This window comes from Coturnix japonica, chromosome 23 (assembly GCF_001577835.2).
Source record: "Coturnix japonica isolate 7356 chromosome 23, Coturnix japonica 2.1, whole genome shotgun sequence".
Classification (NCBI taxonomy): domain Eukaryota; kingdom Metazoa; phylum Chordata; class Aves; order Galliformes; family Phasianidae; genus Coturnix; species Coturnix japonica.
Genome location: NC_029538.1, coordinates 8,016 through 18,682, shown reverse-complemented (window position 1 = coordinate 18,682; position 10,667 = coordinate 8,016). Strand labels below are relative to the sequence as shown.

At 55.5% G+C, this 10,667-nt stretch overlaps 1 protein-coding gene across 3 annotated transcripts; it reads left to right on the top strand.

Moving 5' to 3' along the window:
* Positions 1 to 9,232: 9,232 nt before the first annotated feature.
* BLOC1S3 (biogenesis of lysosomal organelles complex 1 subunit 3) lies at positions 9,233 to 10,444 on the top strand. Of its 3 annotated transcripts, none has more exons than XM_015883195.2 (2): positions 9,233 to 9,437; positions 9,787 to 10,444. In XM_015883195.2, exons 1-2 carry the CDS (start codon positions 9,432 to 9,434, stop codon positions 10,339 to 10,341), a joined length of 561 nt encoding a protein of 186 aa, XP_015738681.1. In that variant the 5' UTR covers positions 9,233 to 9,431; the 3' UTR covers positions 10,342 to 10,444. The 3 variants fall into 3 exon arrangements, with proteins under 3 accessions (XP_015738681.1, XP_015738683.1, XP_015738682.1); XM_015883197.2 differs by having other exon boundaries at positions 9,392 to 9,484; XM_015883196.2 differs by having other exon boundaries at positions 9,392 to 9,506.
* The last annotated feature ends 223 nt before the right edge of the window (positions 10,445 to 10,667 follow it).

The window sequence follows — 10,667 nt, the reverse complement described above, 5'->3', positions numbered from 1 at the left end:
GCAGGATTGAAGAGGAGGAGGAGGGGGCCCGCCATGACCATCAGGTGGCAGACAGGCAAGAGAGCCCGTTCCCATCGCGCCTGGGCCAGCCACATGACCACCTCCATGGAGCCTATGGAGGTAGATCCACCTCAGGATAAGCCTATGGAGGTGGATCCGCCTCCAGATGAGTCCATGGAGGTGGATCTACCTCCAGATGAGCCCATGGAGGTGGATCTGCCCACGGCACAGCTGGCCTGGCACCACACCGCCGAGCCAGGCCCCGCATCAGTACCATCTCAGCAGCAGGATCGCTGGTCCAGGTGCTGGGTTCCTTACCATCTGCGCAGCCCCCACCCCCGGCATTAGCTGGGTGGCTTCATTTAACATCAGCTCCTCCTTCAAGATCTCTGCGGGCCCCCGGTTTCTACTGTTGCCTGGCCGCAGGCTTGGCTCAGTGCGACACTCACTGTGGCTGCAGCGGTGGTGTTGGAAGCGTGGTGCAAGTGTGGGGGCGGCCATGGACCCTGCCCGCCTTGTCCTCTTCCTCCTATTGGTGGCCATGAGTTTTCAGGAGAGCTGTGCTGCTCCGTGGCGAGCACGGGGAGCAGGTGAGTGGGTAGAGATGGGACCCAAACTGAGCAGCGCTGGGAGCAAGAAGTCAGGCTGTGTCCCCACGGCCCTGTAGTACACTTGCCTGGGGCCTGCCTTCCATGGGGGTGTTGCTGGGTAGGGGGTGATGGGCAGCACTGCAGGAGCCGGGCAAGAGCCCGTGGCTGCGCTGCTCCCCAGGGCTGGCTCCAGCCATGCCAGGCAGTGGCTCTGCTAATTGCTGGTTCCATCTTAACCCTATTTCTATTGTGGATTTTAGTGTTAAGTTTAGTTGTAGTTTTAGGAGTAGGTTATTGTTTGCGTTTTTTAGTTAGGAGTAGGTTATTGTTCACGTTTTAGTGTTAGTAGATGATTGTTCCTGTTTTAGAGTTAGTTGTAGGTTACTGTTCATGTTTTAGTGTTAGGTGTAGGTTTCTGTTCCTGTTTTAGAGTTAGGCATAGGTTACTGTTTGTACTTAGAGTTAGGTGGGTTCCTACCAGCAACTGGCAGCAAACAGTGCTCACTCGGTAAGCACACATCTGCTTTCTCAACCAATGACATGAGTGCTGCTCCATGAGTGTGGAGGTTTACTGACATCTGCGAGGGATGGGATTTGCATCTTGTGACTTTTCTGTTGCAGATTGTCGAGGAGCAGAGCGTGAGTGGCTGTGAAATGCAATTGGGCTTCATGGAAACAGTCCGGAGCTGTGTCTGGAGCTTCCTGCGTGGCCATTGTAAGGTAGGTGTGCCTTCCTGTAAGTGTGCTCTGAAGCAGTGTTGGTTAAGCACAGCTCACTCCTCTGTCTGTCTAGTTATGTGTGGGTTCTTAACAGCAGCTGGCAGCAAACAGCGCTCACTCGGTAAGCACACGTCTGCTTTCTCCCACGGAGTCGTGAGAGTAACTGCCATGAGAGCAGAGGTCTGATGCCATCTGCGAGGGATGGGACTTGCATCCTGTGGCTTTTCCATTGCAGAATGTCCAGCAGCAGAGCGTGAGTGGCCGTGAAATGAAGCTGGGCCTCAGGAGATCAGTCTGGAGCTGCATCACGAGCTTCCTGCGTGGCCAGCGCAAGATAGGTGTGCCTTACTGTAAGCATGCGCTGAAGCAGTATTGGTTAAGCACGGCTCATTCCTCTGTCTGCAACAGATGGGCTTTCTGTGCGCTTTATTGCTGTGGCCAGCGTTGTACAGCACAGCAGCAACGAGGCCGTGAACACATCCACAACCAGGTTCATGAACGTGGGTAACTTTGACCGTGTGAGTGACGTTATTGTTCATAGTAGTAAGGCAGTGTTCATGCGTGTGTTATGGAGCTCAGGGATAGGTTTATTCTTGCCTGGTAAGCTTTTCCCTTCTTTGACCTCCACCTGTCTGCTCTTTCTTCCCCTCACCTGCAAGTGCAGCAATACTGAAGTGTGAGGGCTCTTTTCTGAGGCAGGCGCTAAAGGGCAACTGAAGTGTAAGTTTGATGTCCCTGTTTTCTTTGTTCTCGGGTCTGTAGCCCAAGGATATCTTCAGAGCATCTCTCTAAGTCAGCCTGGAAATGTTTCTAGCAGGAAGCAACCCCATCACAGTGCCTGAGAGTAACGATACCTCTTTTTTCCCTCTTGCAGCAAGCTGCCTCCATGAGAGCAGTAGAGCAGCAGCTGTCTGCGCTATGGCTGCGGAACGGCATTTCTGGCCACCTGAGATCCCTGAGCCCACACTAATGGAGAACGTGCTGCGCCACAGACTCTTCTATGGATCTGTTTTGCAGCTTGTGTGTGTGCTGGCCATCATCCTGCCAGCTTCCAAGTCCCCAAAGGCAGTAAGTAGCGCTGTGTGAGATTGATAGGAATGCTCAGGCAGTCGGCTGGGAGGGAACTGTCTGTAGCTGTTGCCTACGGCAGTGTGCCCCGGCACTGCTGAGAGTGCCGCACTTGGTTCTGTCCTTCCTTCCGCACGCCAGCAGCCTTGAGCTGCCAGCTCATCCTATCCTGCAGCTGCTGCTGCGCCCTATGAGCTGCCAGGCAGAGGGTCCACCTGCCCGTGCAGGAACCGCCTGGCAGGAAAGGGCTTTAGACTCTGGTTTGCGTGGGATTCGGGGAATGAGACAGAGGTGGAGTTTCTTGTGTGCCCGACTGTCAGGAAGGCAGTTCCCGGTTTTGGCAGCCCAACGTGCCCAGGAGGGTGACTTGAGCTCCCAAAGCGAGCTGTCAGCCAGTTGTTAGCTGAGAAGGTTCCCTGAGCGTTTCTGAATTGATTCTTGAAGGACTCGGAGAGTTTGGGGACTGAGACTTAGGAGAGAGTGAAGAAAGCTGAGGCAAGGGAAGCGCTGCTCAGCTGGGGAAGAAGGCCGAGATGGAAAGCAGAAAGCAACGATGAGGGCTTGAGCAAGAAGCCACAAAGGACAGCAGAACCACCTGCAACGCTTCCTTGGAGGTGGTTCCAAAGGCAGCTGACTCAACAGTCTGGTTTTCTGGCACAGCCATGCTTTCCCTGTCATGGATGGAGCAGAGGAAGGAAGGGAACTGGAAGGGAAGGGCTTGTGCTGCATTAGAAGCAAAGAGGGCTTCACCTGCATAGCACCTGATGTATGGCAAGAGCTGGAGATGCTGTGGTCCTTCAGGGTGTGTCTCTTGAAGGCCAGGGCCAGTGTAGGGCTAGGTTGAAATAGGGCTGTCTGGGACTGGAGAGAGAGGAGGTGACGTAGCCCCGGGGTCAGGCTCTTCCTTGGGTCTGACTGGAGGCTGAGTGACTGATTGCTAAGCAGAAATCCTCGGCACCAGGGTTTCATTTTGGGGTGGGGGCGGGGTAATAAATAGAAGACAAATACATTTGTACACAATAAAAGTGAAGCGAACTTTCTAAAAGTGGTTCTGCCTCTTTCAGTAGCTGGTCCTTCCATATAATTTGAGAAGTGTGGCTGTGCAGGTGAGGTCGGATTGATTTGGAGGAAGGGTCACGTCACTCCTTTACGAGCAAGGGGAGAGAGGATCGGTAACTAGCAGGCCGTGATCGTACTCGTGCTTGGGGAATGATTATGGAACAGCTCCTCGTGGACAACAATGTCCTTGATCACATAAAGAACAAGCAGCGTATTGTAGACAGCCAGCATGGCTTCACGAGGGAAGGTCATTGCTTAACTAAGTCTTGTGGCCTTCTATGATGGAGTGACAGCGTTTTGGTGGACAAGGGAAGGGACCAATGTATTTTACCTGGACTGAAGCAAGGCTTTGAACATGGTTCCGCCCATCAATCTCATGTCCAAATTGGAGGGAAAGTGGATTTGATGGGTGACAACTAAGATGGCTAAGCAAGTTGGTTGAGAAGGCCGCAGAACAGAGGGTGGTGGTCAATGGTCTATGTCCAGGTGGAGGCCGGTAACGAGCGGTGTTCAAGGGTCTGTCTTCGGACGGTAGCTCTTTAACATCTTTATTTAATGACATGATGGGAATGAGTGACCCTCAGAGTTGCTGATGACAAGCTGAGTGGGTGCCAGTGCGATACGGTGGAGGGAACAGTTGCATTACGAGGGAGGCTTTGAAGTGCTGGAAAGCTGGGCCGGGTGAACCTATGAGGTTCAACACGGCAAATGTGCAAAGGTCTTTGCACTTGGGCAGAAGAACCAGGCACCTTATGGCTTGGAGGAGTGGTCCTTGAGAGCAGCCGGCGAGAAAAGACTAGGGGTCCTGATAGATGGAGAAAATTACATGAGCAGCAGTGCGCTCTGGCAGCCGAAAGCAGATGGGATTCCTGGGCTGATCCAGGAGAGGGGTGGGTCAGCGGTAGGGAGGTGATTGTCCTCTTACTCTGTGCTTGTGAGGCCCATCTGGAGTACTGGTGTCCAGGTGTGGGGTCAGTAAAAAAAAGATATTGGGAGATTTTGAAAGGGTCAGAGGAGGGACACGAAGATGATCGGGGGTGGAACTCCCATGGCGACAGGCTGAGGAGTTGTGTTTTGTTCAGCCTGGAGAAGAGAGGTTGCGGGGTGGCCTCATTGAGCCTTTTAGTACCTGAAGGGAATGTACTCAGGAGGGAGTAAACTCTTCAAAAGGGCTGATAATGAGCAGGAACTAGGCAGATGGTTTGCTAAAGTTAAAAGACGGGAAGATTTAGGTTGGATGTGTTAGGGGGAAGTTCTTTACTAGTTGAAGTGGTTATGGTCCTGGGAATCAGGGCTGGCCCAGGGAGGTTGTGGATGCCCATCCTTGAGGTGTTCAGACCGGTTGGACAGGGTTGGGCAAATCCTGATTAGTAAAGGCATGATGTTTGGTGGCGCTGGCCAGGCAAAGGGGGGTTGGAACTACATGAATCATTGAAGTCTTCCAACCCAGGTATTCTGTGATTCTGTGATTCTGTGATTCTGTGTGGTAGAACGTCCCACGCTCGGCTGGCAATCACAGGGGATGAAGGCGGTCGGCTTTCAAATTTCTCCCGTTGACACGGTCAGGTTTCCCCATTTTCTTGTTCGCTTGCCAACGCTTGGCTTTCAAGCAACCCGAAAGTGCTGCTGACAGGCTGTGATCCATTCCTGCTCTCTGAGAGGACCGGACAGAAAGAAAACCAGAGGAAGGGAAGCGGCGGGCAGGAGAAGAGTGTCCCCGTGCTAAGCCCCTTGAGTTGGCTTTTCCCTGAGGGCTCTTTCAGCTTCTGATGACTGTGTGAGTTGCTGTTTGCTAGAAGCCAAGCTGCACGCTGGCGAGCCGTGGTTCCCTTGGTTCAAGTGTGGGGTGGGAACGGTGTAAAAATACAGGACTGGGGAGGGGGAGGTGGGAGCTTCCGGGCTGCGTGGGTTTGGTTATAGTGTGGTGTGAGGTTATGAGTGTGGGATGAAGGCACTGTGAGTTCCGATGCTGGTGTGTGCTGGTTATATAGTGTGTGTTGCTGTGCCCTGTGTGGATGAAGCACGTGTTTCGATCTGGCTGTGTGTTTAATTAGTGTTGTGCTGCGCTGTGTGCGAGAATGAAGACCGTGTTGTTCGATGCTGGCTGTTGTGTTAATTATAGTGTGTGTTGCTGGCAGTGTGTATGATGAAGCACCGTGTGTTCCGATGCTGGTTGTGTGTTTGGTTATAGTGTGTGTTGCTGTGCTGTGGCAGAATGAAGCACGTGTTTCGCGATGCGGCTGTGTGTTGGTTTATGGATGTGTGGCGCTGTGGGTGTGGCGATGAAGCAGCGTCGTGTTCCAGTGCTGGCTGTGTGTTTGGTTCTAGTAGGTGTGGTGCCTGTGGTGTGTGCGTGATGAGACCGTGTGTTTCCGGTGCTGACTGTGTGTTTGGTTATAGTAGTGGTGTGCTGCACAGTGTGTTTTATGAAAGTACCGTGTGTTCTGCGATGCAGGGTGTGTGTGTTATAGTGTGTGTCTGCACAGTGTGTGTTATGAGCGTACGTTGTGTTCCGATGCAGGGTGTGTAGTTTGGTATAAGTGTGGTCTGATGCTGTTGCGGGATGAAGCACGTTGTATTGCCGGAGTGCTGGCTGTGTGTGGTATAGTATGTGGTGGATGGTTGTGTGCGGATGAAGCAACGTGTGTTCGATGCTCGGTGGTGTTGGTTATAGTGCTGGTCTGTGCGTGTGTGGATGAAGGACCGTGGTTTTGGTGCTGGCTGTGTGAGTTCATTTTAGTGGTGTGGTGTGCGTTGTGTGCGGATGGAAGCACGGTGTGTGCTGGCTGCTGGCGTGCGCTTGCTCGCCTGCAAAGCATGGTGGAGTGGTCTGGAGACAGGGCTTATGAGGAAGGAAGGGAGGGGAAGGGAGTGAAGGGAAGGGAAGGGAAGGGAAGGGAAGGGAAGGGAAGGGAAGGAAGGGGAAGGGAAGGCGAAGGGAAGGGAAGGGAAGGGAAGGGAAGGGGAAGGGGGGGGAGGGAGAGGGGAGGGGAGTGGAGGGGAGGGGAAGGGGAGGGGAGGTGGAGGGGGGGAGGGAAGGGAAGGAAGGGAAAGGGAGGGACAGGGAAGGGAAGGGAAGGGAAGGGAAGGGAAGGGATGGGAAGGGAAGGGGAAGGGGAAGGAAGGAAGGAAGGAAGGGAAGGGAAGGAGGGAAGGAAAGGGAAGGGAAAGGAAGGGAAGGGAGGAAGGGAGAGGGAAGGGAAGGTGAAGAAGGGGAGGGGAGGGAGGGGAGGGGGAGGGGGAGGGGAGGGGAAGGGGAGGGGAGGGGAGCGGACGGGGAGGGGAGGGGAGGGGAGGGGAAGGGAAGGGAGGGGAGGGGAAGGGAGGGAGGGAGGGGGGGAGGGGAGGGAGGGAGGGGAGGGGAGGAGGAGGGGAAGGGGAGGGAGGGGAGGGAGAGGGATGGTAGTGGGAAGGGGGAAGGGGAGGGGAGGGGGAGGGGGAAGGAAGGGAGAAGGAAAAGGAAGGAAAGGGAGAAGGAAGAAAGGGAAGGGAGGGAAGTGAGGGGAGAGAGGAAGGGAAGGGAAGGGAAGGGAAGGGAAGGGAATGGGAAGGGAAGGGAAGGGAACGGAAGGGATGGGGATCCAGTATGTTTTACTGAGAGAGTCGGGAATATTGTGAGCCTGAATATCGCCAATTGAGGAACCAAGGGGAGAGATCAGGCTGTGGAATACAGGGCTAAAAAATGCAACGCTGCTTCTGCATGCTTGCCCTGCTTGCAGGGGACCCTGCGCATTGAATTACATCAAAGCTGCTTGATCAGAGATATGCAATGCCTGATAAGTGATCTGGTGTTCAATAGCCTGAAGGCGCAGCCATCAGCCCAAGAAGCAAGACAGCTGGGCATAAAGCTGCAACTACAGCACAGATGATGGCACCACATGTCGGATAAAGCCACAGCCACAGGCAAAGAGTTCGGTTCTAGTCCTAGAGATCTAAAGCCACGAGCCTGGAAGAGCTGGAACTAGTCAGGCCCTTGAAAGTCATGGCTGGCAGTCAGACAGGCCAGCACCAGCTGGTGTGAAGGTAAGGGCTGCAGCCATCGGGCCAGTAACAGACAAGGCCTATAAGGCGCAGAGTTACAGCCCAATTGGCGGAACCAGGCCAAGGCCTACGGGCAGAGTCACAGCCCAAGAGACAGAACGCAGTCAAGGCCTAAAACCAGTCACAGCGCAAGAGGCGCTGGCAGTGGCTCCAACGCAAAAGCACATCGGGAAGCCTGCACTGATCCGAATCTCTCTCAANGCCAGGGTGGCCTCCAACCTCCACGCTGCCGCTTCCCTCCCCCTGCCCATTTAAGGCTGTCCACGAAAAAGAAAGAAATAAAAAACTTGTGTCCTTTACTCCCGTTATCCCACATGATGTTCTGATGTGGAATAGCAACACCAACCAAATTACCAAACCACAACAGTTTGGAAGCAGATTTAAACTGGTAGAAGTTGGCAGTGTCTGCATTTCCATTCTCGTTCCCTTGCTGGACAGAGTTAGGGTGCCATGCATCCATTCCCCAGCCCTGGCTGTCTCCCGAAAACCATGAGAACAGCCTTTCCAATTGTGAGAAACAGCCTTTTCACAGAGCTGGAGTGGGTCACGCTGAAGGACAAGACGCTTGCGGGCACGTAAGCTGAAGAACAGAATGCAGAGTCCACGGAAACTTGCCGCCCATCAACAATAAGAAAGAAGAATGGACTCCTGTTGTAGAAGATGGGAGAGTGAAACAGATGCCTCGGCTCAACAAAACACCAGTACGAGCTGGTTTGGACTACCCCCCACTAAAAGGTTGGAAGTTCACAGGGGCCCGGGGGCATAGGACTACTAGCCTTCATCAATGACCACCGGAGACCCCCACCCCATTTTTAGGACGCATGTTCAAGAGAGTCGACAATATGTAATATTTCTCAGAATTCCAGGCCATTTCTGTGAAACGTAATGAATATGTAAATGTTCTGTCTGTAAATATGTACCTAGAGCTTTTCTTGGAGTGCGAGTCCTCTTGGAGGAGGAGATATCCCCCTCGCATCTGGCGCCATGACGAGCATAGCTGCTTTATAAGCTTACGTGGGTTATAGAGTTTGATTCCGCACGTCACTCCCTTCACTAATTAAGAGGACAAAGAACTTCTGGCACAGAAAGATGCCCACCTGCAAGGCCCAAATGTCATGCTTCTTCCTTCCTCGCTCTGCTTGGTAAAACTCAGCGTGGGGCTCATTTGGAAGGAAGGTTTGGTGTTTGGATTTCTCGGGCAGTCGTCACCTAAAGCCTGGAGTGCCTGCGTCAACTGTGGCGGTGCAACTCCCGCACCCCACATTCTCCCCCTTCTCTCAGGCCTCTCGGTGCACCTCTTCTCCTCAGACAAGAAGTGGAGGCTCTCCTCTTCCCTCGTCCCTGCTCGCTTCTGGGTAGCACGGGGCAATGGATCGGAACATCAGGGGATGCCCCCGTTGCATCCGACTCCTGGCTTTGCGCCCCATTGCCCAGGAACAGCCTCTCCCGACAGGAAGGGCTGAGATGGCTGTGCTCGTGCGGCCCGGAGAAGGCTCTGGGGAGACCTGATGGCGGCCTTCTCGTCCTCGGAGGGAGCTCACACACGGAGGGACCGCGACTTCTTACGCGCCCTGACAGTGTCCCAGCAGCGGAGCTGCTGCGCCCTGCGCACAACCAATCGGTTTTTCATCGCCGCGTCCTTATTGTACAGAGTGCAGGCCGAGGCGCTCGGCGGCTTCCATAGAAGGACGCAGTGTTTCCGACGAGGCCCTGCACACCCGCCCCGAGCAGCAGCGGACACCGGGCGGCACCGCCGGACCACACGAACGCACGGCAGGCACAGGCTCCGGCCCTGCACGGCCTCCTGCACGCCCCTCCCCTCCACCCCTCCTATTGGCCAGCCCTTCCCCGTTCGGCCATCTGATTGGTTTTCACTGCTGCCTATTATTGGCGCGCCCTTCATCCGGGCGCGTGGAGGCGTGACGTCACTCGACACGACGCGCCGCGCGGTGGATGGGGGTGAGCGTCACGTGACCCGGGGCCGCGGCGGTGCGGGGCTGAGGGGAGTGAGTGGTTGCGGGGCTGGCGGTGCGTTACGGGGCGTGGGGGGTCCCGTAGGGCTGGGAAGGGACTGCGAGGCGTTCCGATGGAGCTGCGGGTGCCTGGACGTGTTTGGGGTCCGCGTGGGGCTGGGAGGGGGGCGGGGAAGCGGGGGGTCTCGTGAGGCCGGGGGAGCGCGGGGCTGTTATGCGGGGCTGTTATGCGGGGTATTCCCCTGAGACTCGGGAGAAGGGGCCGGGGGTCTCCGTGCCCGACGGGGCTGTTCTCCCCGCGATTCCCCCTCCTCCCTTTCGTTCTGCTCTTGCAGACCATGGCTGCCCCTCTGTCCCCCACGGTGGTGCTGGGCGAGGCCTCGGAGAGCGACTCGGAGCCGGAGCCGGGGGGGACCGCAGCCGGGACCCGTGCGGTGGGGCTGAAGGTTCCTGGGGAGGCGTCGGAGACTGAGGAGGAGGAGGAAGAGGACGGCGTGTCCCGAGTGCCACTGCCGGGGGTGTCCCGGGGGGGCACCTCACTGCTGCAGCAGCGGCTGGGGGCGGGAGAGGGGCGGCTGCGGGGTGCGATGGCTGAGGCGCTGGGACGCGGTTTCAGTGGGGCTGCGCGGCTGCTGGAAGGCCTCGGGGGACCCCTGGGCCAAGCTCAAGCTGGGGCAGCTGCTACCGCACACTGCCTGTGCCTGGTGCGCCGTGATCTGCGTGCTGTGGCTGCCACCGTAGCCACCGTCACCACCTGCCGCCTGACATCTGTGGGGTGCTGTGAGAGTGAGGACCCCGGTGGGGCAGTGCTGGCAGCCGTGGGGAGCTCCTGGCTTCGTTGTCGCTGTGTTACTGCCGGTAACCTCCAGCGCTGTGTCCGGTGGACTTGAGGGTTGTGGTTGTGTCATGGTTTTGTAATTTTGCTATCAGTATTCCACATCATAACATCATGTACAATAGGATACTTCTACTTGAATGTGCAGTCCACAGAAAGACAGAATACAATATCCCAGAGAACAACAGGAGTAACAAAAGTCACGGGACCAGGACTCTATATAATCTCGTTCCCAGGCTGGAGTGCCTCTTCTTCTCTCGAACTTCTCGGAGAGTGGGAAGCGTTCCAGCCGTCGTCGCCAGAGTTCACACATAGGCCTCTCGGTTTTCGGAGATTCTCTCTCTCTGTTTCGTTCGATTGTTAGCCTTAATTATATTATAT